This window comes from Saimiri boliviensis, chromosome 20 (genome assembly GCF_048565385.1).
Source record: "Saimiri boliviensis isolate mSaiBol1 chromosome 20, mSaiBol1.pri, whole genome shotgun sequence".
Classification (NCBI taxonomy): Eukaryota; Metazoa; Chordata; class Mammalia; order Primates; family Cebidae; genus Saimiri; species Saimiri boliviensis.
In genome coordinates, this window is record NC_133468.1 from 12,281,182 (window position 1) to 12,307,343 (window position 26,162).

The 26,162-nt window shown below is 39.1% G+C and overlaps 1 protein-coding gene across 4 annotated transcripts in view; it reads right to left on the reverse strand.

The window, feature by feature from the left end:
* RANBP17 (RAN binding protein 17) overlaps window positions 1-26,162 on the reverse strand; it is a 318,395-nt gene that overhangs the window by 44,569 nt on the left and 247,664 nt on the right. For 3 of the 4 annotated variants that reach the window (XR_012515307.1, XM_074390456.1, XM_039460716.2), the window contains 2 exons: window positions 14,249-14,463; window positions 12,237-12,375 (listed from right to left, as the gene is read on the reverse strand). Coding sequence is in view for 3 of the 4 variants with exons in the window: in XM_074390456.1 (XP_074246557.1) it covers window positions 12,237-12,375; window positions 14,249-14,463 (354 nt within the window). In the remaining variant the exon portion in view is untranslated. Of the gene's footprint in view, window positions 1-12,236; window positions 12,376-14,248; window positions 14,464-26,162 lie in introns of those variants that run through there. The other variant, XM_074390457.1, reaches the window with a different exon arrangement.

Consider the following 26,162-nt stretch of genomic DNA (forward strand, 5'->3'; position numbering starts at 1 on the left):
CTATCCTGCAACTTTAGTACACTCTTTTACCAAATCTAAGTGTTTTGCAATCTTTAGGTTTTTCTGAGTGTAAGAGCTATCATCAGCAAAGAAGGACAATTTGACTTTCACTTTTCCAATTTGGATGCCTTTTATTTCTTCTCCTGCATCACTGCTCTGGCTAGGACTTTCAGCACTTTGTTGAGTAAGAGTGGAGAAAATGGGAATCCTTGTTTTGTTTCAGTTCTTGGAGGGAATGCTTTCAACTTTTCCCCATTCAGTATGATTTTGGCTGTGGGTTTGTTACGTATGGCCTTTATTGGTTTGAGGTATGTTCCTTCTATGTCTAGTTTGTTGAGGGTTTTTATCATGAAGGGATGCTGTATTTTATCCAATGGTTTCTCTGTATCTATTGAAATGATGATATGGGTTTTTGTTCTTAATTTTGTTGGTGTGATGTATCACATTTAATCATTTGTGCATGTTGAATTAACATTGCATTCCTAGGATAAATCCCATTTGATCATGGTGCATTATCTTTTGGATATGCTATTGGATTTGATTTGCTAGCATTTTCTGTACCTATGCTCATCAAGGACACTGGCCTGTAGTTTTCTTTTTTTGTTGCATCCTTGTCTGGTATTGGCATCAGGGTGATAGTGACCTCATAGAATGGGGTAGGGAAAGTTCCCTCCTCCTCCTCAATTTTTTGGAACAGTTTCAGGAGGATTGGTGTTAATGCTTCTTTGTATATTTGGTTTTGTATGTTTGTGTGTCTGGATTTGAATTCATCTGGTCTTGAGCTTTTTTTTTGTTGACAGTGTTTTTTTTTTTTTTTCTTTTAAATTACTGATTTGATTTCATCAGTTGTTATTGGTCTGTTCAGGACTTCTATTTCTTCCTGGTTCAATTTCAGAACCTTGTATGTTTTCAGTAAATTATCCATTTCTTCTAGGTTTTCTAGTTGGTGAGCATATAATTGTTCACAATAGTCTCTGATGGTTTTTCATATATCTGTGGTATCAACTGTAATGTCTCCTTTTTCATTTCCGATTTTATTTGTTTTTTTTCTTGGGTAGTCTGGCTAGTGGTTTACCTATTTTGCTGATCTTTTTGAAGAAGAACCAACTTTTTGTTTTGTCGACTCTTTGCATTTTTTACTTCTTAGTCTCTATTTCATTTAGTTCTGCTCTGATCTTAACTCTTTCTTTTCTCCTGCTAATTTTGGGTTTGGTTGTTCCTTCCTTTTCCAGCTTCCTGAGGTGCACTGTTAAGACTGTTAATGTATAATCTTTCCACTTTTTTGGATATTGGCATTTATTGCTATAAAATTCCTTAGCACTGCTTTTGCTATATCCCACAGGTTTTGCTATGTTATGTTTCCATTTTCATTTGTTTCGAGAAGCTTTTTTTTATTTCCACTATGATTTTTCATTGACCCAATGGTTATTTGGGAGCGTGTTGTTTAATTTCTATTTATTTATACAGTTTCCAAGTTCCTTTTGGTATTGACTTCTGGTTTTATTCCACTGTGGTCTGAAAAGATGCCTGATATAATTTCAAGTTTTAAAAATTTGTTGGCCGGGCGCGGTGGCTCAAGCCTGTAATCCCAGCACTTTGGGAGGCCGAGGCGGGTGGATCACGAGGTCGAGAGATCGAGACCATCCTGGTCAACATGGTGAAACCCCGTCTCTACTAAAAATACAAAAAATCAGCTGGGCATGGTGGCATATGCCTGTAATCCCAGCTACTCAGGAGGCTGAGGCAGGAGAATTGCCTGAACCCAGGAGGCGGAGGTTGCGGTGAGCCGAGATCGTGCCATTGCACTCCAGCCTGGGTAACAAGAGCGAAACTCCGTCTCAAAAAAAAAAAAAAAAAAAAAAAATTTGTTGGGCCAGGTGGGGTGGCTCATGCCTGTAATTACAGCACTTTGGGAGGCCAAGGTGAGCAGACTGCTTGAGCTTAGGAGTTTGAGACCAGCCTGGGTAACATAACAAAAACCTGTCTCTAAAAAACAAAAAATGCTGGGCATGGTGGCACATGTCTGTAGTCCCAGTCACTTGGGAGGCTAAGGCAGGAGAACTGCTTGAGCTTGGGAACTCAAAGCTGTAGTGATGCATGACCACGCCACCGTGCTGCAGCCTGGATGACAGAGTGAAATCCTGTCTCTAAAAAAAATTTTTGTTGATACCTGTTTTGTGGCTTAACATATGGTCTATCCTAGAGAATATTTCACGTTCTGATGAAAACAATGTGTATTCTGCAGTTGAGTAGATTCTGAAGCTCTGTTAGGTTCATCTGGTCTAAAGTCCAGTTTAAATGCAATGTTTCTTTGTTGACTTTCTGTCTAGATGATCTGTTTAATGCTGAGAGTGGTATGTTGAAGTCCTCCACTATTATTATATTGTAGTGTCTGTCTTCAGATTTAGTCATTTTAGGAATCCAGTTGTTCCAGTGTTGGGTACATGTATACAATTTAGAACTGTTATATCCTCTTGCTGGATTGATTCCTTTATCATTACATAATGACCTTCTTTGTCTTTTTTTCTCCCTATTGTTTTTAAAGTAAAATCTGTTTTATCTGATATAAGGGCAGCTATTCCTGCTCACTTTTGATTTTTGTTTGTGTGGATTATCTCTTCATCTTTTTACTTTCATCTATATGTGTTTACTGTTAAGGTGAGTTTCTTGTAAGCAGTATATAGTTGGATCAAGTTTTTTTTTTTGTTTTTTTTTTTTGTTTTTTTTTTTTAAATCCATTCAGCTATTCCGTATCTTTTTAACTGGATAATTTAATCCATTTATGTTTAAGGCTATTACTGATATATGAAGGTTTGTTCCTGTCATATTGTTAATTGTTTTCTAGTTGTTTTATGTACTCTTTTTTCATTTCCTTTTCTCTTACTAATTGTGGTGGTTTGGTGAATTTCTGTAGTGGTACTATTTTAGACCTTTCTTCTCTTAGTGTGATTGCTTTACCAGTGAATTTTATACTCTTGTGTGTTTTCATGATGGTAACTGTTATCCTTTGTTTTCAGGTTTAGGACTCCCTTGAACATTTCTTGTGGCTGTAATCCAGTGGTAACAAATAAATTGCCTTAGCATTTGCTTCTCCTAGAAAACCTTTATTTCTCTGTCATTTACAAAGGTTCATTTTTCTGCATAGAAGTATTCTTGGCCAGTTTTTCTTTTTGTACTTTGAGTATTAATTATCATCCCATTGTCTTCTGGCCTGTAAAGTTTCTGCTGAGAAATCCACTGTTAGTCTGATGGGATTCCTTTTATAGGTGACTAGATGCTTTCCTTTTACAGTTTTAAGGATTTGCTCTTTACGCTTTTCTTTACATAATCAGACTATAATGTGCCATAGAAAAGACCTTTCTGCATTGTTATCTTCCTAGGGATCGATGAGTTTCCTGTATCTGAATGTCTACATTTCTTGAGATAAATGGGAACTTTTAATCTATTATTTCTGTAAATGGGCTTTCTGATCCTTACTTTGTCTCTTTGTTCCCATGGATGCTGGCAATTTGAATATTCAATCACTTTATGTTGTTTCATGTGTTATGAAGGCTGTGTTCATTCTTATTCTTTCAAAAATTTTTTTTGTCTGACTAGATGGTTTCAAAAAGTCCTAATGCCTGATCTAGCTTACTGTTGAAGCTTTCAAATGTATTTTGTATTATCCTCAATGAATTCTTCAGTTCCAGAATTTCTATTTTTTAAAATCTCTTTTGGTAAATTTCTTATTCATATCCTGAATTGTCTGACTTCTTTGTATTGTTTTTCAGATTTCTCTTATAACACACTGAGCTGCTTTAAAAGCAATATTTTGATTCTTTATCTGGAATTTTGAAAAAAAAAAAGGTTTTTTTTTTGAATAGGCTCTATTGCTGGAGATGTACTGTGTTCCTTTGGAGGTGTTCTATTTCCTTGCTTTTTCATGTTTCCCATGGACTTATGGTGATATCTGCACATCCAGTTTAACAGTTGCTTCTTCCTATTTTTGAATTTACTTTTGTAGGGGAGGCCTTTTTCCTGAAGAAGTATTTGTGGTATTGGTTGGGTAGGGCACTTTGGCTTTGATTCTGGATATATGCAGTAGGTAGTCTCTATTATTTCTTTGGTTATAAATAGCATTAGTGCTTTCTGTAATTTTCTTGGAGGGTTAGGGTGCAGTTATTAGTGGAAGCTGTAGTGAATTTGTGGTGGAACCTGGGAAGCCAGGTAGGTCTCAGTCTTCAGGCCCCAGGGGTGGCAATGGTGGGATGAATGTGCCTGTCTTTGTACCCCAGCAGGTATAGGCTGGCACTTGTATTGGAAGTTATGAACAAGCTGATTCTTGGTCCTCCAGGTGGTTTGCACATATGCTGGTAGTAGCAGCAGTGGGCTGTGTGGGTGAACAGATTCTAGGGTTCTTGGGTGGCCCATGTGGTGTGGGTGATGGAAGTAGCAGTGGTAGGATGACTCTCTGGGTCTTGAGTGTGTAGGCTGGTGGTTGTGGCAGCCGTGGTGTGAGATCACCACCCACTGCCCCGACATGCTGCTTTCTGGCTCTTCTGTTCTCTGCAGTGGCAACAGCATAGTGCCACACAGAAGTGAGGAGGAATCCCCACCCTTTATGCCTGAGCCTGAGCATGGAGGCCATGCCATCAGTGGGGTCACACTTGCCAGTGACAGCCCCAGACAGACAGCCCTCAGGCTCACCTGCTCCAGTCTCTGCCAATGGCAGCAGGAATGTATATGAACAGAGGGAGGAGGGGCCTGTTCTCTGTTCATGAGCCTGAGCACAGAGAGTACTCTCCCAGCGTGACAGGATTTCATTCTCTACTCACAAAGCTGAGCAGAGAGTCTGTGTCACTGCTGAGGGTAAGGTCACTTCTGACAGCCCCACACAGGAAGCTCTTAGGTCTGGAAAGCATGTGCTTTGGTTTCCTTTGTCCTATGGGCTTTTGTTGTGCTCTGCCATCCTTTACCTAGGGAGTAGTACGCCCTGTGGGCTAGAGTATTGAGGACCCTGTAGCACCTTTGGTCAGGCCAGGGCTGTGTCATTGCAGCTCTCTGGGTGGACACTGGGGAATGTCAGCAGGAGCTCCCAGGATGTAGAGATACAAGGGCTGTGGTTTCCAGGGACAGATGTGGTCCTGTGATGGCTGCACTCCTCAAATGGTACCCTGCTGCAGCCGTTCAGGTCTGCAAGGGTGAGTGACCCAGCACAAGTTCCCTGGCTGGTGCAATGCCTTTGCAGGGTCTTCAAATCACTGCTCATGCTAAGAGTTCGTAAGGGTAGAAAAGCTTTCACGTGGTTTAGATTGCAGTAGTCTGTGGCAGGCATGTGGACTGCCTAAGTTTTCTCATTTACCCCTTTCTCTGCAATTCTGAGCCCCTCTGAGCTCCTGGCCAATCTTGGCTGAGCTGGCTGCTTGCTTCCTTCTCTTTCTGTGCCTTAAATGTTGCCTGTGAGTTCTCCATAGGACTCAAGTGCTCTCTTCTATTTGAGGTATAAGATTATTTATTCACAATTTTGGTTCTTCTTTCAGGAGACGGCAGGTGTCTTATGTATTCAGTCAGCCATTTGACTTACTCTTTTTCTACCATCCCATTTTAATTCATTGTTTAGCACATATTATGACTTGATTTTTTTGACATGTGTATTTGTTTTATATATATATATATATATATATACACATGCGTATATATATGTATATACATGTGTATGTGCATATATATGCATATACATGTGTATATATATATGCATATACATATATATGTATATGCATATATATATATATATATAAAACAAATACACGCCAAAAAAATCAAGTCGTGATAGGTGCTAAACAACAAATACACACACACACACACACACACACACACACACACACACACATATATTTATATATAAAATTGCACTTTAGGTTCTGGGGTACATGTGCAGAACATGCAGGATTGTTGCAAAGGTACCTACATAGCAATGTGGTTTGCTGTCTCCATCCCCCTGTCACCTATACCTGGCATTTCTCCCCATGTTATCCCTCCCCAACCTCCCTTTCCCCCGCTGTTCTTCCCCTATTCCCTCCCAACAGACCCCAGTGTTTGATGCTCCCTACCCTGTGTCCATGTGTTCTCATTGTTCAATACCCACCTATGAGTGAGAACACATGGTGTTTGATTTTCTGTTCTTGTGTCAGTTTGCTGAGAATGATGGTTTCCAGATTCATCCATGTCCCTATAAAGGACACAAACTCATCATTTTTTTATGGCTGCATAGTACTCCATGGTGTATATGTGCCACATTTTTCTTGTTCAGTCTATCATCCATGGGCATTTGGGTTGGTTCCAAGGCTTTGCTCTTGTAAACAGTGCCAAAATGAACATATGTGTGCATGTGTCTTTATAATACAATGACTTATAATCCTTTGGCTATATACCCAGTAATGGGATTGCTGGATCAAATGGAATTTCTATTTCTAGGTCCTTGAGGAATTGCCACACTGTCTTCCACAATGGTCGAAATAATTTATACTCCCACCAATGGTGTAAAAGTGTTCCTATTTCTCCACATCCTCTCCAGATTTTTTAATGATTGCCATTCTAACTGGGGTGAGATGGTATCTCAATGCGGTTTTGATTTGCATTTCTCTAATGACCAGTGATGATGAGCATTTTTTCATATGTTTGTTGGCCTCGTATATGTCTTCTTTCGAAAAGTATCTGTTCATATCCTTCGCCCACTTTTGAATAGGTTTGTTTGTTTTTTTCTTGTAAATCTGTTTTAGTTCTTTGTAGATTTTGGATATTAGCCCTTTGTCAGATGGGTAGATTGCAAAATTTTTTTCCCATTCTGTTGGTTGCTGGTTCACTCGAATGATTGTTTCTTTTGCTGTGCAGAAGCTCTCAAGTTTAATTAGATCCCATTTGTCTATTTTGGCTTTTGTTGCCAATACTTTTGGTGTTTTTAGTCATGAAGCCCTTGCCTATGTCTATGTCCTGAATGGTTATGCCTAGGTTTTCTTCTAGGGTTTTTATGGTGTTAGGGCTTATGTTTAAGTCTTTAATCCATCTGGAGTTAATTTTAGTGTAAGGTGTGAGGAAGGGGTCCAGTTTCTGCTTTCTGCACATGGCTAGCCAGTTTTCTGAACGCCATTTATTAAACAGGAAATCCTTTCCCCATTGCTTGTTTTTGTGAGGTTTGTCAAAGATCAGATGGTTGTAGATGTGTGGCGTTGCCTCCGAGACCTCTGATCTGTTCCATTGGTCTGTATCTCTGTTTTGGTACCAGTACCATGCTGTTTTGATTACTGTAGCTTTGTAGCAGAGTTTGAGGTCAGGTAGCACGATGCTTCCAGCTTTGTTCTTTTTGCTTAGGATTGTAGTGGCTATGCGGGCTCTCTTTTGGTTCCGTATGAAGTTTAAGGTGGTTTTTTCCAGTTCTGTGAAGAGGGTCATAGGTAGTTTGATGGAAATAGCGTTGAATCTATAAATTACTTTGAAGAGTACGGCCATTTTCACAATATTGATTCTTCCTAACCATGAGTATGGAATGTTTTTTCATCTGTTTGTCTCCTCTCTTATTTCGTTGAGCAGTGGTTTGTAGTTCTTCTTGAAGAGGTCCTTCACATTCTCTGTTAGTTGTATTCCTAGGTATTTTACTCTCTTTGTAGCAATTGAGAATGGGAGTTTTTTCTTGCTTTGGCTCTCTTTAAGTCTGTTATTGGTGTATAGGAATGCTTGTGATTTCTGCAGATTGATTTTGTATCCTGAGACTTTGCTGAAGTTGCTTTTCAGTTTAAGGAGATTTGGGGCTGAGGTGGGGTCTTCTAAATACACAATCATGTCTCCTGCAAAAAGAGACAATTTGACTTTCTCGTTTCCTAACTGAATACCCTTTATTTCTTTCTTGCCTGATTGCTCTGGCTAGAACTTCCAATACTATATTGAATAGGAGTGGTGAGAGACGGTATCCTTATCTAGTGCCAGACCTCAAGGGAATGCTTCCAGTTTTTGCCCATTCAGTATGATACTGGCAGTGGGTTTGTCATAAATAGCCTGTATTATTTTGAGATACATCCCATGGATACCTAGTTTATTGAAGAGTTTTTAGCATAAAGGGCTGTTGAATTTTGTCGAAGGCCTTCTCTGCATCTATTGAGATGATCATGCGGTTTTTGTCTTTGGTTCTGCTTATGTGGTGGATTATGTGTATAGACTTGCGTATGTTGAACCAGCCTTGCATCCCCGGGATGAAGCCTACTTGATTGTGATGAATAAGCTTTTTGATGTGCTGTTGCAATTGGCTTGCCAGTATTTTATTAAATATTTTTGCATCTGTGTTCATCATGGATATTGGCCTGTAGTTTTCTTTTTTTGTTGAGTCTCTGCCGGGTTTTGGTATCATGATGATGTTAGTCTCATAACATGATTTGGCAAGGATTCCCTCTTTTTGGATTGTTTGCAATAGTTTCAGAAGGAGTGGTACCAGCTCCTTTTTGTATGTCTGGTAGAATTCAGCTGTGAACCCATCTGGACCTGAGCTTTTTTTGGTTGGTAGGCTATTAATTGCTGCCTCAACTTCAGCCCTTGTTATTGGTCTATTCGGGATTTTGATTTCTTCCTGATTTAGGCTTGGGTGGGTCCAAGTGTCCAGGAACTTATCCATTTCTTCCAGGTTTATTGTTTTATGTACATAGAGTTGTTTGTAGTAATCTCTGATGGTAGTCTGTATTTCTGTGAAATCGGTGGTGATATTCCCTTTATTGCTTTTTATTGCATCTATTTGATTCTTCTTTCTTTTCTTTTTTATTAATCTGGCTAGTGGTTTGACATGTGTATTTGTTTGTTCATTTATTGCTTATCTCTTCCCTCTAGAATGCAAGATTTCACGTGAGCAGGAAACTTATCTGTCTTCTTCCCTTCAATACTGCCAAGGTTTAGAAAGGTACTTGGTACATAGTATATGTACAACTGATAATTACTGAATGAATGAGTTCAGAGCCATTGTGAAGAGCAGCTTTTTAAAGGACTGTGCTAGGTATTTGTGCATAAGAGTTGGGGGTAAGGGTAGGCAGAGAACGGATGGATGATTAAAAAGATAGCATGAAACTAAAAATGCTAGTAAATCAAATTAACTAAAATTTTTTGTATCATTTTCAGAATATTAGGCAAGTCATCACTCTATCACTGATTCTACTTTTCTGTACCTCTTCATTTTTTCCATCAAGGCAACAGTAGAAATGAAACCTGCTTACAATCCAAACAATACCAATAAATTCCTCTTTTTAAAATGTTTCATTATTGTGAAAGGAAAAATCCAAGTGGCTACTTTCAACATTCTAAATAGTTCTCTTTCTGGATGACACAGGGCCTGATTCACCTGCCAGAGTTATTCAATGGTTACAGTGTGAATTTGCAACAATACAAGAAGCTGAAGATAAAATCGCCAATAGGTACAAAGAAAATCATCTCTACCAGGCCTGTAGCTGTCAAAGCTGTGACCTTTATCAAGGATATCTAGCAGTGGTGAGGAAAAATGGGTTCGAGAGTTTGACTGACTCCTTGGTCATTCACTTATTAGTTTTATGATCGTAGGCAAATTGTTTCACCTCACTGATCCGCAGCTTACCTCATCTGTATAATGAAAATCGTATTACCTAATTAATGCATCCAGTAAATAGTTATTGAGCACTTACTATAATGCTAGGAACTGGAAATAAAGTAGTGATTAAGACTCTGTTCCTGCCCTTCAGAAGGTTACAATCAAGCAGAAAATAAGAATAAAGGGTTCTCTTAGAGTACCTAACCTGCTTTTGGTATACGAATGGTTCTGAGAATGAAATGAGTCAAGTATATACATGAAATATCTATGGCAGTAGTAGGCACACAGTATGTGCCCATGGTCACAGAAGCAGTAAGTGGCAGTGCTGGGACTTAAATCCAAGTTCAGTAGTCCCTTTATAATGCCACTTCGTCAAGGCTCCCTTGAGAGTCTGTTAAAATGCAGATTCTAAGTCTCACCAAGATCCCACACTGAAAATAGCATAGCTACCTGCAACTAAATCAAAATCAAGTCTTACTATGATGTACGATAAAGAATGTCAAGTCAAACTCATAACAGGAGACAGAATTTCTTCTTCTTCTAGGAAGAATGAGCTGCCATGAGAGCCTGCACTCCTGCCAAACAACTAGAAAACAGGACACATTATATGAAACAATGGTTTTCAATTATCGGACAGCAAGCAGTACAGGACCACTAAACCAGAGAGGAGGAAAACAATGGCTCAAGCTTACAGCCCAAAGCAGTTTCCAGATTGTAGGCGAGTAAGGGAAAACCCAAACAAAGCCAAGCAGTCTCACCAAGTTGGACAATAAAAGGTTGAAATCTGGGAAGGCCAAGGCAGCTAAAACTCGTAGTACAGAGTACCAGAGTGTGGGACCTACATAAGAGAGTTCTACAGAGCTCCAAGGGAGTCCTCTCCAGTGTTTGCCTGAACAGTGACCTATAAAAGTATGAGAAGAAACTCCCAAGGCTTGGGAAAGAACCGCTGAAAAGCAGCAGGTCAAATAATTCCTGAAGATCACAAGCTGGAAGTCATTTGTGGGGGAAGTTCATAACACATGGAGCACTGGAGTGTCCCCATAGGGCTAACACTTTAGTAATGGGGCCCAATTTCTCCGAAATAAGAGTTGCCGTCTAATCTCAGATGAGTCATACTGATCCAAAAGTTATTCAACTGCAGAATAGAATAAAATGCATATTTAAAAAAATCAAAATCAGCTGGGTACGGTGGCTCATGCCTGTAATCCCAGCACTTTGGGAGGCTGAGGCAGGCAGATCACCTGAGGTTGGCAATACCAGCCTGACCTACATGGAGAAACATCGTCTCTACTAAAAATACAAAATTAGCTGGGTATGGTGGTGTATGCCTGTAACCCCAGCTACTCTGGAGGCTGGGATTACAGGTGTGAGCCACTGCACCCAGCCCCAAATACAGTATTAATAGAAGATTAGGTATCACAGAAGAAAAGGTTAGTGAACTTGAAGATTCCACTTCACACCCACTATCATGGCCAAGATGAAGAAAATGTTAACAGTGTTAGTGACTATACAGAGCAACTGGAATCCTCATACACTGTTGTTGACAGCAAAATGCTGTCACTGTCACTTTGGTGAAGTTTATTAGTTTTGTATAATGTTAGGAATACACATAATGGCTGGGCACGTTGGCTCACGCCTGTAATCCCAGCACTTTGGGAGGCTGAGGTAGGTGGATCACAAGGTCAGGAGATTGAGATTATACTGGCTAACATGGTGAAACCCTGTCTCTATTAAAAATACAAAAAATTAGCTGGGTGTGGTGGCACGTGCCTATAGTCCCAGCTACTCGGGAGGCTGAGGCAGGAGAATTGCTTGAATCTGGGAGGTGGAGGTTGCAGTGAGCTGAGACCCCGCCACTGCACTCCAGCCTGTGTGAAGGAGCGAGACTCTGTCCGAAAAAAAAAAAAAAAAATACGCATAGCATATAACCCAGAAATCCCACTTCTAGGTATATACCCAAGAGAAATTAAAAAAAAAATTCATCTACATAAATACTTTTATACGAATGTTCATAAGAGCTGTATTGAAAATAGTCAAATAATGAAAACATCCCAAATGTCTATCAGCTGGTGAATAAACAAACTGTAATAATCCATACGATGAAGTAAGATAGTAAACTAATTGATTTTCAAAATAACATAAATGAATCTCGAAGTCACCATGCTAAATGAAAGAAGCCAGATACAAATCACTTCATACTATATAATTTCATTTATATGTAATTCTGGAAAAAGCAAACAACTGTGAGAGAAAGTAGGCATCAGTTCCCTGGGATGAGAGGTGGGGGGAGGGACTGATTAGCAGGAGGACTAAAGGAGCTTTTTGTGGTGATGAAAATGTGGTATATATTGGTCATGGGGGTTATGTTTGTGTGTATGTACACAGTTGTACAAGGACTCATTGAACTGTCCAGTTAAAATCACTGAATTTTACTGCATGTAAATTATACCTCAGTAAAGCTGACTAAAACATAACTGACTATGTATCCAAATATAAAGAAATACATTTTTCCCACTTGCAAGTAATAGTTATAAAATGATCTTTCCGTTTGGGTTCACAATATCTTTTCCCCCTTTGTAGGATGATAGTCTCAATAAGCACATACATTAAAAACTCATAATCACGTTTTTCCTATGGAAACAATATCCTCTATGAGCCTTACCAAAAGTAGTGAGTCCCTGTGAGACAGACGTGAGAACATATATGAGTACAGGAGGCTCTAAGTTGATGATGAAGCTCATATGGTCCTGGGTGAGACATTCCAGGAGTGGATAATAGGCCTGGCTCAGTTTCCGGTATTGCTACAACACAGAGATATACTAAATGTCAAGCCACAGGGAAGAAAAATACACGTTACAGTCCAGTGAAAATTGTCATTTATAATACTAGAAATTGCAAACTTATTTAAACACAAAGTCAATAAATATATAGGGCAAATGACATAATGAGTCCCAATCCAGCATTTAAAGGGGTTCTGAAGGAATCTCTTAATCTTTTTACCTTATTTGGTTAGCACTTAAAAGTAAAATCCCTGCACTATGACATTTAGAAGACTGTGTGAATTATTTTTCTGGATTGGAACACTGTAACACTGAACAGTGCTTAATAGCAGCTAGGAAATTTTTTTTTGTTTGTTTTTTAAACACAAAGAAATTTGCTGTTATAATGGGATTTGGCATTGTAGTCTGTTGTATTAATATAATGCTAATCCATCTAACTAAATAATAATTTGGTAAAGAGTGCTTAATATTTACCATATACTACAGGCAAAAGATAAGTGCATGAGAAAGATACCTAAAAAATCTCAAATGCAATCCAAACCAGTATAAAAGAAACATATTTCTAAGACATATTAAAGAAGCTGGGCAAGGAAGTTCATGTTGGTAATTCCAGCTACTTGGGAGGCTGGGGCAGGAGAGCTGCTTAAGCCCAGGAGTCTGAGAACAGCCTGGGCAACATAGTAAGACCCTGCCTCTAAAAAAAAAAAAAAAAGATAAACCAGAGGAGTATTTCATAAAGTGATGTAGTGATGTTAAGACCAACTCAGTAAGAATCACTTGGGGTACTTCTTAAAAATGCAGTTTCCTGATCCCCACTTCAGACTCACTAAATGACAAACTCTAGTGTAGGCTCTGAAATGTACATTTTAAACACATATGCTAAGAGAGTCTTATGCACCCTCAAGTTTGAGCATTACTGTGTTAAAGGTTTGCTTGACCATTAGAAGAAAAAAAATTAGAGAAAATTCTTGGAACCACGTTAGTTGTCTTGGTGGACTTTAACTGTAGTGAAGTGACTCTCTGATGAGGTGATTGTAACATATGCTGATTTGACTCAAGTTTCTATTTTGTAATTTCTGTCAAACATACATATCCTTCAATGATCATTCCATTCTACTACAAGGTGGCTTAATAACTTTGGCTTGAGATGTGGCCCTTCCAAGATTAGTTTATAAAGGTGGAAGACAACACACTAGTCCACTAGGAGATCAAGGAGCATTTCTTTTCTTTTCTTTTTTTTTTTTTTGAGACAAGAGTCTCGCTCTGTCTCCAGGCGCCAGGCTGGAGTGCAGTGGCGCGATCTTGGCTCACTGCCACCTCCACCTCCCGGGTTCAAGCAATTCTCCTGCCTCAGCCTCCCGAGTAGCTGGGACTACAGGCGCACACCCCACCATGCCCAGCTAATTTTTGTATTTTTTTTTTAGTAGAGAGGGGGTTTCACCATGTTGGCCAGGATGGTCTCGATCTCTTGACCTCGTGATCCCCCCGCCTTGGCCTCCCAAAGTGCTGGGATTACAGGCGTGAGCCACCGCAACCGCCAAAGAGCATTTCTTACACAGGCTGACTAACAAAGGCCTTCCAGATTTTGCTCGTAACCTTGGGTGGGAGCAGGTGAAAAGGCATGAATGAAGCCTGAGCACAATCTGGCTGTATTACTCAAGCAATTACTGCTACTACATTGGGCACATATTGGTTTCTGTATAATCAGGCAGAGATGTTAAAAAAAAAAAAAGCCACGATAGTTTTCCAAATTCTGTAAGTTAGATCAAGTATGCTGTCTTAAAACATGAATTGTTCTAGGCTAACTCCCTGAGCTTCATTATAACACTTCCAGGCCTGTGGTGGTGTTACTTCACATTTCATACAAGGACTCCCGTGATGCATGATTGCTTACTAGCAAGTCACTGTGAGACACTGACAGCAGCATTTTGATGAAGGCCTGGAGTACATTGTCAAAATGGTTGTCCCCATACAACTTGAAGACGCCAAAGCTGACATAATTTCCACACAAGGCAGACTTGAGAGCTGAATAGCAGATGGAGATGCCCTTGAGTTTCATTGGATAAATCTGATCTTTTGAGAGGCTCCCAAGGGACAGGATCTGATTACCTGTTTTAGGGTAAAAGCAGAAAAAGAAAGTGACATAAGTAGATGTCATTCAAAGCAGTTATGGGACACACTAACGTTTTTACTTTGCTGCTAATGTTCACTTCCTCCTAGCGTATTTTAAGAATTTTTTTATTCATTGTAATAAAAAATATAAATACATATGGCAGTTTACCTGGAAATACAAAATGCCCAAGGAAAAACAATCAAGGATATTGGAAAAGCTCTGTATTTTTATCTGCGGGGTGACCACACAGATGTACACATAGATATGTAAAAATTCATTAAGCTGTACTCTTAAGATTAGTTCATCTTACTTTGTGTTATCCTGTCAATAAAAAGTTTTAAAAAGTGGGTTGAAACTAAGTCAAGAGAAAAACATAACCTGGCTGAGATGTAAATTACCCTAAATTCCTGGTGAATTTTTCACCTTTTATGTGAATTTGATCTTGAGTGACTTCACTTTCAGGAGGCTCACAGGTTTGTTACATGAATCTGATGGAGCAACACACAGCCGTTCTTGGTGCAGTGCACAGTACACAGTACTTCCCTTGTCTTCCTGGATCCTTCTTCAGACGATCTCAAGAGATGATTGTTTTAAAAATTGTACTTAAATTGTATTGACCATCAGAAGACAAAGACATGTTTGTATGATCACCTTAAAATTTTCTGTAGTAGTTAGCGTTTACAATCAATCATTTCTGTTTCTGAAATGTGTGCTAGTAAGTATGTTACTAGGTAATACTTGATAATGCTTTAAAAATATATATAAAGTAATACACATATATATTTTTAGTAATACTTTGCTTTTTCCTAGTTGGATGAGTATTGCCTCTAAAACAAACTAAATTTAATTTACAAAATTTAGGAACATAATATAGTGGCTTATACTGTATCAACTTGGCTAACAAGAATTAAGTTCCCTAGACTCCACTTTCCTATATGGTTGTGGGCTAGAATTGGCTGAAATAGAAATCTGCGTGCGATTTGGAAGCTGGGAGTGAAGGAGCTGCCATGACTGTCTGAAGGTTGTCGTGGTTAGGGGTGCTGAGAGTAAGATGTAGAAATGCTGCTGGTTTCACTTTGTCCTTGTTCTTCCTTTTCTGTCTGTGTCTAGAACTACCAGCCCTGCTGACCAACATCTCCAAGCCCACCACCAAATAGGTGGTAGCAAACTTACAGAACCAACAGCTATGCAGAGGCGACAGCCTCCTACCGACTTCTACAGCACTACACCAGCTACCTTTTCACCCCTAATCCTTTCATAGTTCCACTCTAGCACCTATATGTGTCTGGTTTCCGGATTTCCCTGCAAATTCCAACTTGTCTATGCCAATGTTTTGGGAGGGCCGATCAGCGACTTTTTTCCCCCTGAACCCTCAACTCTCCCCTTTGGACCTATTTCCCCATCTTCGCTTAAGATTGTACAAGGTCTAATTTCTAAAATACATCATCCATTCCAAAAGTATTATTGTGCTTGTTTTTTCTGCTGTGAAGCTTGACTGATACATATATTACAGTAACCACATGTGTACTAAGGTTAAGCAGGACCAATACTTCTAGCAGAGCATGAAACACAGGGTCACTGCAGGGTAAAGGTTCCCTCTTCTTGATCTGCCTTGATCTGTTCCATGTATGGGGAGCATTTCCATATGCATATTTTCTTCTGTGTAGCCTTAATAGTCCACGTGACATTGCTTATAATTCATATTCCTGAATGGCAAAACCATGGTCTAGAAGGCAGAAGCCTATCTTGTATGTCAATATCAAATTCTGTACCCTCTTTCATGATCTCATTCTAACTTACCTTACAGAGGTATGATAGCTGTATAAAGATTCAACTCGAAATGACAGCATTTATTTAATAGCTACTATGTGTGAGGTGCTGGTATAAACAAATGATTAAATAAAATCTCCCTGAGGGAGTTCAGTCTGGTGGGGGCAATAGATCTGTAAATAAATAATTCCATACAATTATTTATTTGTTCCATTCCATCAGAGGTATGTCAAGATGTTATGCAAACAGAAAAAGAGACCAACTTTCCTTGGGCAGGAGGGCAGGGGAAAGGCTTCATAGAATAGGTTAAGTTTGAAGGATAAATTGAATTTGCCCATGTGAACTCAGAAAAAGAGGAGTGTACTCTGGGTAGATGAAGTGCAAAGGCATGGAGGTCTAAGAAAGCCAGGTATTTTAGAAAAGAACAGTTCTCAACCACCGTTTTTCTACCTTTGCCTCAAATTCAATTTAAACCAAGGTTAGACATTTTCCCTCCTTCGCTTTCCCAAAAAAGAACAGCAATGCATATACATGTGATGAAAAGAGCTAGGGTAATTTTGGAAGGGGAGAGGGTGATTTATGGGTTTTGTATTTGTTGGGAAGGCCATGGTAAAAGTGAGAAAACTTCTGGGGCCTTTTAATGCTGATATCCTTATGGGGAAAGTAAGGGTCCTATATTCTGCAGTAATAGATGAAGCAGGCAGGCCAAGAATTGCCTGATATGAAAAAAAATTTGTAAAGGACTGGATAATCTATTATCAAGAAGCATTATTTAGAATCATGACTGTTATCTCTATTAATGCTGCAATTTGGCATACATGTCTCGCCTTTTGGACTATGTCAGATACATCTGTATTAACCCATTTATGCCAAAGGTCGCACTTTTTTTGGTGAAAAATCAGACCTTGGTGATGACCCTGAGCAGTAGGATATAAATAACTCCCACAAGCTTAGCGTTCTAATAATGGAACACTAGGCATACATGGGTTAAGATGGTAATTAATACACTATTTTGACTTTGCAACAGAACGATGAATACTTTTGAAATAGGAACCTACCTCATTTTGCTCAATTGCCTCACCGTTCCATGGTGATTACAAAAGACTATAGAAAAGAAGGCTTGGCCATGTTACCCATTTATTTACTCAGATGCAGCTTTATTCAATAAGCATTTTTCAGCAATATGTACTGGAATTGTCGGTCCTGCCCTGAAAACCTGAAAATCTAGGAGTTAGACTTGCATTAGTTATAAACAAAAGTGACAGGGCTTAGGTTTGTTTTTGATCTTCCTCTCTAGGTATGATATCCCTCCTTGTCCTCCCTGCTCCACTCCACACCTAGGAAGCTCTACTCCTTCCTTGTCAGCTCTTCCTTCGTAAGAGGAGACCTATGCTGCACTGATGGAGAGCTAGGGGATGATGGCATTACCAGGTTGGCAGCTACTAAAGCCAGGAACAACTGCTACTTTGGTACTACTGTAGCAGTCCAAAAGTGAATCAAACTTTAATGATGTAAAACAGACTTTCAAAGGCTAGAACCAAATGGAAGAACTCTAATTGTTTCCCACTAAGTACCTTTGCCATAATTTGGGGAGGGGAAAAGAGATGCTGTAGCATCCTTAAGCTGGGTAAGACAGATGCTGAGACTATGCTGGGGCTCAGGGGAGAAGGCGGCTGTGAATCCAATGGTTAACCTGGCCAAAGGCAACAGCAGGGAATGGGGCACAAGTAATATGGAATTCCCATTCTTACTCTTGTGCATGCTGTAGCAGTATAAGAAATCTCATTAGATAATGAGGAGAAACAACTGGGAAATGAGCACAGAGGATCCTTGATCTACATAATTTGGCATATGAGAAATATTTTCCTCATTATTAGCTTAAGAGAACTGCTTGGGGTTCTCCTTCTTCACCTCCACTCTCTGTCCTTCATGGAGAGGCTTTTGCTGTTATTAGCTTCCAGCACTCAGAGGTGCCCTTCTAGACAATTCTCAAGATGTACTTTTAAAGAGGGATACACATGGGAAGATGTCAGATCTCCTGCTCATCTGCGACCGATTGTCAGGTCTACTTTTCTTTTAAATTATTTTTTCTCCTGAGACCTATCTTTTTAACTGAGTGACAGACTCCAGGATGTCTTCCTCTTCAGAAGAGACTCCCATTACCCAAAAAAGAATGGCTTTCTTTCACAGGGCTCAGCTGGAGAACTATATAATAAGATAATATTCAAACAGAAGAGAAACATATAGTACAGAAAGTAGTGATTGACAGTGTGGGTTTTTCACTCATACTGACCTGGTCTGAATCCTAGATCTTTCCTTACTACCTAGGTACCTGAGCAGATTATTAATTTATGTAAGTCACAGTTTCCTCATCTACAGAATGAGGATAATAACACCTGTAATTTACAAGGCTCTCATGTGGAGAAAAGGAGACAGCATATGTAGAGTAGCTGCCACAGGAGCTGCTGGCACAGTGCTCAATAAATGCAAACTATGACAATACACAGTACTTGGGGTTCATTTTTTTTCTCCTGTCTAATGGCTTGGAAGTTTATATTTGGAGGAACTACAGCTTGGAAAAGAGGAGGCGGTGAAGCTGAGTGTGTGTGGTATAAAACAATGTCACTTCCCTCTAATTCTTTTCATTTACACAATTCAAAGTAAGGTCAATACTCTTATCATTGGACAGCCTCCTCTCTGTTTCTTCAATAGAGAATTAGCTGCAGGGGATTACAGTTTTGCTGTTTGCTTTGCATTCCACCAATTTGCTATACCTCAAAAGAATATTTAGAAAAGTGATGTAAGGGATAAGATACGCCACAGTAGTATCTTATACCAGGAGGAACTCACAGTGTAAACAACGTTACTTCTTGGCTTACAAAGCAATCAATCACATTGATTTACCTTTTCTTTTTCTCTTTGAATCTCTGAAATTTTAAAGTGAATTTGATAGCTAGCTGACAACCGTATAGGCTGAATGTCTTCACTCATCATTGGAAATAACAGTTACATGAAAAGAATTGCAACTTGCTGACATTCTTTTACTTCAGGTGACTCAACGCACTCTTATCTCTCTGCAAACCAGCTAAGGTCTCCGGACATAAATGGTTTGGGACAGAATTGAACCTGTAAAGACTGGAGGGAATATAATATTTCCCTTTCAGATTGAAAAAGATAACACAATGCAGTGTTGATAAAGATGTAGGAAAATAAGAAAATTGTTAGGAATAACAAATCAGTACAACCATTCTAGGAGGCAATTTGGTAACATTTATTAAAAATATTTTTAAAAGGCTGCAGTCAATGGCTTGCACCTGTAATCCCAGCACTTTGGGAGGCTGAAGCTGATGGATCACTTGAGCCCAGTAGCTTGAGACCAGCCTGGGCAACACGGCAAAATCCTGTCTCTACAAAAATTACAAAAAATTAGCAGGTGTAGTGGAATGCATCATCAGTCCCAGCTACTTGGGAAGCTGATGTGGGAGGATAACCTGAGCCCAGGGGGCTGAGGCTGCAGTGAGCCATGATCACACCACTGTACTCCAGCCTGCGTGACAGAGACACTGTCTTGAAAAATGTGTGTGTAGATCAATTTCTACATCTGAATACTAACATTCCCTACCATTTATACCTTTCTCCTATCATCTGCATTCACATACACTGTCTTTAGTAAAAGTCAATCCCTCAACACGTCCAACCAGTTCCTATCTCCTCCTCTTACGTGCTTAAGGACAAAGCACTAATAATTTTCACCCTTCTCTATGCAATCTTTTGCGTTTGTTTGCTATTGGATCATTCTCATCAGAATACAAGTCACAATACTGTCTCTTCCACGAAAAAAAAAAAAAAGAAAAAAAGACACACACAAAACCTTCTCTAAGCCTTACTTCCCCTGCTGGATTATTGCTCAACTCATTGTTTCCATTTCTTCTCTTTTCATTCTCTTTTATGCCCGCTCCATTCACGGTGCTCTTTTCAAGGCTACTAATGACCTCCTTGTTGCTAACTGTAATGGCTGACTCTTAGTCTTCATCTTACTTGATTCACTGGGAGCTTTTGTCATAGGTGACCACCTTGTCTTCCAAGACACATTCTCACATTCTTTTGATTTGCTTCGGTGTTCGCTCCGTCTTACTCTTCTTTGCTGATTCCTTCTTCTTTCTTACGTTCCAACATTGGAATGTACCCGAACTCAAACCTAAGTTCTCTATATTTACACTCACCCCTAGTTCTAGAAGATGTGCTGCTGAAGCAATGACACTCATTCCTAGTTCTTACCGAGTTCTGCAGCTTTAAGTATCATCTATGAGTCAAATGACTGACTCCCTAGACCTATTTTCCAAACTCCAGAATAAAAAATCCATATTGGTATTCAACATCTCCACTTGGATATTAATCAATACCACAAATTCAACACAACCAAAATGGAAGTTTTGGTCCCCACACCCATCTTAGCCTTCTCCATCTCAGGTGATGGTAACCACTTCCTTCTAGTTCCTTGTGCTCAAATCCCTTGACTACATTTTTTTCTGTCTTACCATTCATCCAACGCATCAAGGGATTTGATTTGTCTTACTTTCATAATATATCCAGAATCTGACCACTTCTCAGCACTGCTTCTCACCACTTCTTCCCACTGCTACTGCTTTGTTCAAAGCCAGTAGCAAACTTTGTCTGAATTACTGCAATACTGTCTTATGTCACTTCCCTGCTTATACCTTTAATCCTCTATAGTCTATCCTTAATATAGCAGCCTGAGTAATTTTTTTAAAAACTTAGGTCAGGTTATGTCATTCCTGTACTCAAAATGTTCTAGAGGCCCTCTGTTTTACTTAGAATTAAAGTCCAAGTGACGTTAGCAGGTGACAGGCCTCGCGTAATACATTTCTTGTCGTTTCTCTCCCTTGCGTTCACCCTGCTCCAGCTACTGACCTCCTTGCTGCGCTTCAGACATGCCAGATAGACTCCCACCTTAAGACTCTACCATGTGCTGTTTCCTCAGCCTAGAATGGTCGTCTTCAAGAAATCCACATGACTAACTCCCTCATTTACTGGATGGAAGTCTTTGTTCAAATGTCATATTTTGAATGAGGCCGAATTTGACCACTCTAATAATGCAACATGTCCCTAATCTCTGGCACCTAAGATGTGTTTGTGTGTGTGTGTGTGTGTGTGTGTGTGTGTGTTTTACAAAAAGAAGTTTAAGGAGAGAGAGGTACAGAGATGACCATACATCTTCTGCCCCACACATGCACAGCCTTCCTACGATCAACATCTCCTGCTAGAGTGGTGTGCTTGTTACAATCGGAACCTACACTGACGTATCATTATCAGCCACTGTCACAGTTAACATGAGCATTCACTGTTGGTGGTGTACATTATTAGGTAATAATGCATTTCTGTAAACCCACAGAAGGTATACACGCATCCACCATTATAGTATCACACGGAGTTTCAATGCCCCCAAAATCCTCTGCTCTGCCTATTCATCTTTCCCTGTCCCCTAACCACTGGCAGCCACTGAGCTTCTACTGTTTTACTAACATTCCCTGCCATTTATACCTTTCCTTTTTAGTTTTCCCTTTTGCAGAATGTCATGTAGTTGGAATTATATAGTATGTAAGCCTTTCCAGACTGGCTTCTTTCACTCAGTCAGAGGCATTCTGATATCATATCTTCCATATCATATCTTTTTCATATCTTTTGGTAATTTGGTTGCTTTTTTTATTTTTCAAAGTGCTGAATAACATTCCATTGTCTGGATCTACCGATGTTTATTTATCCACTCATCTGTTGAAGAAAACAAGTTTCAGTTTTAGCAGTTGAGAATAAAGCTGCTATAAACATCAGTGGGCATGTTTTCGTGTGAAACTAAGTTTTCAATGTAAATACGAAGGGGCATGATTACTGGATAGTACAAAGACCGTGTTTAGTTTCATGAGAAGCTGCTGTCTTCTAAAGTATCTGCACCATTCTGCATTCTACCAGCAATGAATTAGAGTTTCTGTTGTTTCACTTTCTGGGATTAACACGCCCCCTTATCCTAATCTATTTTCTTTCTTTCTTTTCTTTTCTTTCTTTTTTTTTTTTAAATATCACTTATTACCTTCTTTTTCTTTTCTAATTTTTTTATAGAGATGGGGTCTCACTGTGATGGCCAGGCTAGTCTCAAACTCCTGGGCTTAAGCAATCCTCCTAGATCAGCCTCCCAAAGTGTTAGGATTACAGGCATGAGCAGCTGCACCCAACCTACCTTCTAATTAATAGTTAATTTCTTTTTTTGGTTTGCCCACTGATGTATCCAAAGAGCCTAGAACAGCACCTGCTGTTCTTATTACACATTTGTTGAACGAATGACTAAAACTCACAAAGCTGAATGTGCAAAGTTACTGACTGATGCACTATGTATGATAATGAAAAAGCAGATGTTCAGCAAAAGGTGATTAATAAATTATAGTATGACCATAAAATGGGAAATGTTGCAGCTATTTAAAAAGATGAGGTAGACTTATGTATGTTAACATAGAACAGTGACCATAACATAAGTAGAAAACAACAAATTACAGAATAGCAAGTATATTATGATATCACTTTTGGAAAAATACGTGTATATGTACACATAAAAAGCATAGAAGGGCACACACACTAAACTGTTAATAATGGTTAACTTTGGGTGATGAACGGGGGGTTTTCTTTTCCCATACCAAATTAAAAATGAAAAATTTAAAGCTTACAGAGTTTATTTTGAAATAACATTGCTAGATTTTTTTTCCTATGAGTATATTATTTTATAGTTAAAGAAAAGCAAAAAAATTATTTTGGATGAAAAAACATGGAAAAAAAAGTGATAAGTACAGAAAAACATGATAGAAAAAGACATGGTAATATAAGTGGACCTCACGCTGTATGTTTACGGTGGTTCCATACCTTCCTTAACTTTGCAGCATACGTTACTAACATAGAAGGTGGAATTTCAACACTGATGTAATTTGATTTCAGAACTCTCAGAGTAATGTTGTCCAATAATTTAATTACAAATTTAAGTATGCTTCACTATCTTTTTTGAATAAAAGATTTTATCTGGGTTATTTCATAAGCATATTAGTGGATATAAAAATCTTAAAAACATTAACTTGCAACCTCAATATTTCAAACTATTTGACGTTTCTGCTTTCCTTTAATTGTTGCCATGCATATGGAAGTCTAACATTACATACAGCATAGGCAAAATTTGAATTCCACTTTCACATGGTATTATTTATATTTCCCATAAGCTAGGTAATCTTAAAAGATAATTTTTAATGGTTGCAATTTACTCCATTGAACTGATATATCCTCTGTCATTCAAGCATTTTGCTATTTGTAGTTATTTTGCTATTTGTTTTCCCATTTTTCACTGTTATGAATAATGCAACATCAAAGATCTTTAGCTGTAGTTAGCTGTCCTCTATCATTAGATTATTTCCTTAGAAGAAAGCCAGAAATGAGTTTATAAAGGTTTTGGATATTTTTGTAATTCTTGCTTTTCCATGGGGCCATACCAATTAACTGAAAAAGAAAAAACTATTAAGTAATTCCCAGTATGTAAGCTTACGGAGTTTATTTTGAAATCATTATATATTTTTTTCTTATTTGTTGAAAGGAATTTCAACTAGTGCTCAGTTGTTAACTGGTAGCTACCAGCAAAACCTCCTTCTAGTCTCTCAGTCAGATGGAACCATTTCTTGAGTGATCTCATGTGCAAATAATAGAATCAGGTATTGGGGGAAGTCTTGTCCCAGACTGAATATTAACAAAAAGAAAACTAGAGTGAAGATGGCTAGGATCCTACATATAGTCTTAGAACAGTATTTGGTACAAAACAGTACACATGAGTCTATAAATTCCCAAGAACGCGTATACTTTTCTTTGCGTGATAACATAAGTTTTGTAAAATCAGATTATCATATAGGAGAGAATCATGTTGAGATAGGATAGGAATAGGAGACAGAAAATATTCCTAACATTGTATGCTAATTTAAATAATAAATCCTGGCTAGGCGTGATGGTGAAAGCCTGTGATCCAAGGACTTTGGGAGGCTGAGGGGGAAGGATTGCTTGAAGTGAGGAGTTTGAGAAAAGTCTGGGCAGCACAGTGAGGCCCTGTCTTTACTTAAATTAAAAAAAAAAAAAATTAGTCAAGCATGGTGGTACATGCCTGCAGTCCCAGCTACTCAGGAAGCTGAGGCGGGAGAATCACCTGAGCCCAGGACTTCAAGGGTTCAGCGAATTATGTTCATGATACTGCACTCCAGCCTGGGTGACAGAGTCAGATCTTGTCTCAACAAAAAACAAAACAAAACAAAACAAAGACTAATTCTGTTCCTTTCTCTTCTAGCTTTACATGAGATAATTCACCTGCCACAACGCTATCAAAGTGGTTTTTCAAAAATGTAAACGTGATCATACTGTTTTGCTTAAACCATCCAGTATTTTTCTTAAGGAACATACATCCTTAAGGATAAAGTATTTCATCTTTATCCTTATTTCTTTTTTTTGTTTGTTTTTTGACAGAGTCTTGCTCTGTTGCCTAGGCTGGAGTGCAATGGTATGATCTCATCTCACTGCAACCTCTGCCTCCTGAGTTCAAGCAATTCTCCTGCCTCAGCCTCCCAAGAAGCTGGGATTATAGGCGCCACCACCATGCCTGGCTACTTTTTTGTATTTTTAGTAGAGATGGGGTTTTGTCCTGTTGGCCAGGCTGGTCTTGAAATCCCGACGTCAGGTGATCCCCCACCACCCCTACCTTGGCCTTCCAAAGCGCTCGATTACAGGCATGAGCCACCACACCCCGACGGATTATTTTATTTATTTATTTATTTGCATCTTATTTATCTTCCTATCTCTCACAGGATCAGAAACATAGTAATAGTGAATGCTTGGCTGGGTGTGGTGGCTCATGTCTGTAATCCCAGCACCTCAGGAGGCCAAGGTGGGCAGATCACTTGCGGTCAGGAGTTTGAAATCTGCCTGGCCAACACAGTGAAACCCCATCTCTACTAAAAATACAAAAATTAGCCAGGCACGGTGGTGAGCGCCTGTAATCCCAGCTACTCAGGAGGCCGAGGCAGAAGAATCGCTTGAATCCAGGGGGTGGAGGTTGCAGTGAGCTGAGATCACACCACTGCACTCCAGCCTGGGTGACAGAGCAAGATTGTTTTTTAAAAAAAGAAAGTAAATGCTCAACAAATGTTAGGTGCATGGATGAAGGAATCCACTGAACTCTAAGCACCTGTTCAGCTATCATCCTCAAGGCCTTACTTTGTAAGCCACCTGATCCTGGGTTTGGGATCCTTGAGGTATTGATCATTCCGCTGCCTCCACAAGACTTTGTGAACCTTACTCTTTGCTACTTTGTTATCATATGCCCCAATCAACTGATAAGATCGAAGATCATATCCACAATTCCTGGACAATCAGTCTCGAGAACTGTCATTCTTTGGTGATATTTTATTAATTCTCTAGTTACTTCAAGACCAATGAATTCTTTAGCTATCTCCTTGTAATCATTTATGCATAAGCATAGGCACACTTTGGAAATACTGTCATTTCAGTTCCAGCCTACTACAATGAAGCAAATATCCTAATAAAGTTAGTTACACAACTTTTTTCTTGTTTCTAAGTACATATAAAAGTTACGTTTATACTGTACTGTAGTTTATTACGTGTGCAACAACCATATGTCTAAAAAATGTATATACTATAATTTAAGAAATATTTTATTGCTAAAAAATGCTAGCAATCATCTGAGCCTTCAGTGAGTTGTAATCTTTTTCCTGGTGGAAGGTCTGGCCTCGATATTGATGGCTGCCGACTGATCAGGGTAGTTGCCAAAGGTTGAGGTGGCTGTGGCAATTTCTTAAAAGAAGACAACAATGAAATCTGC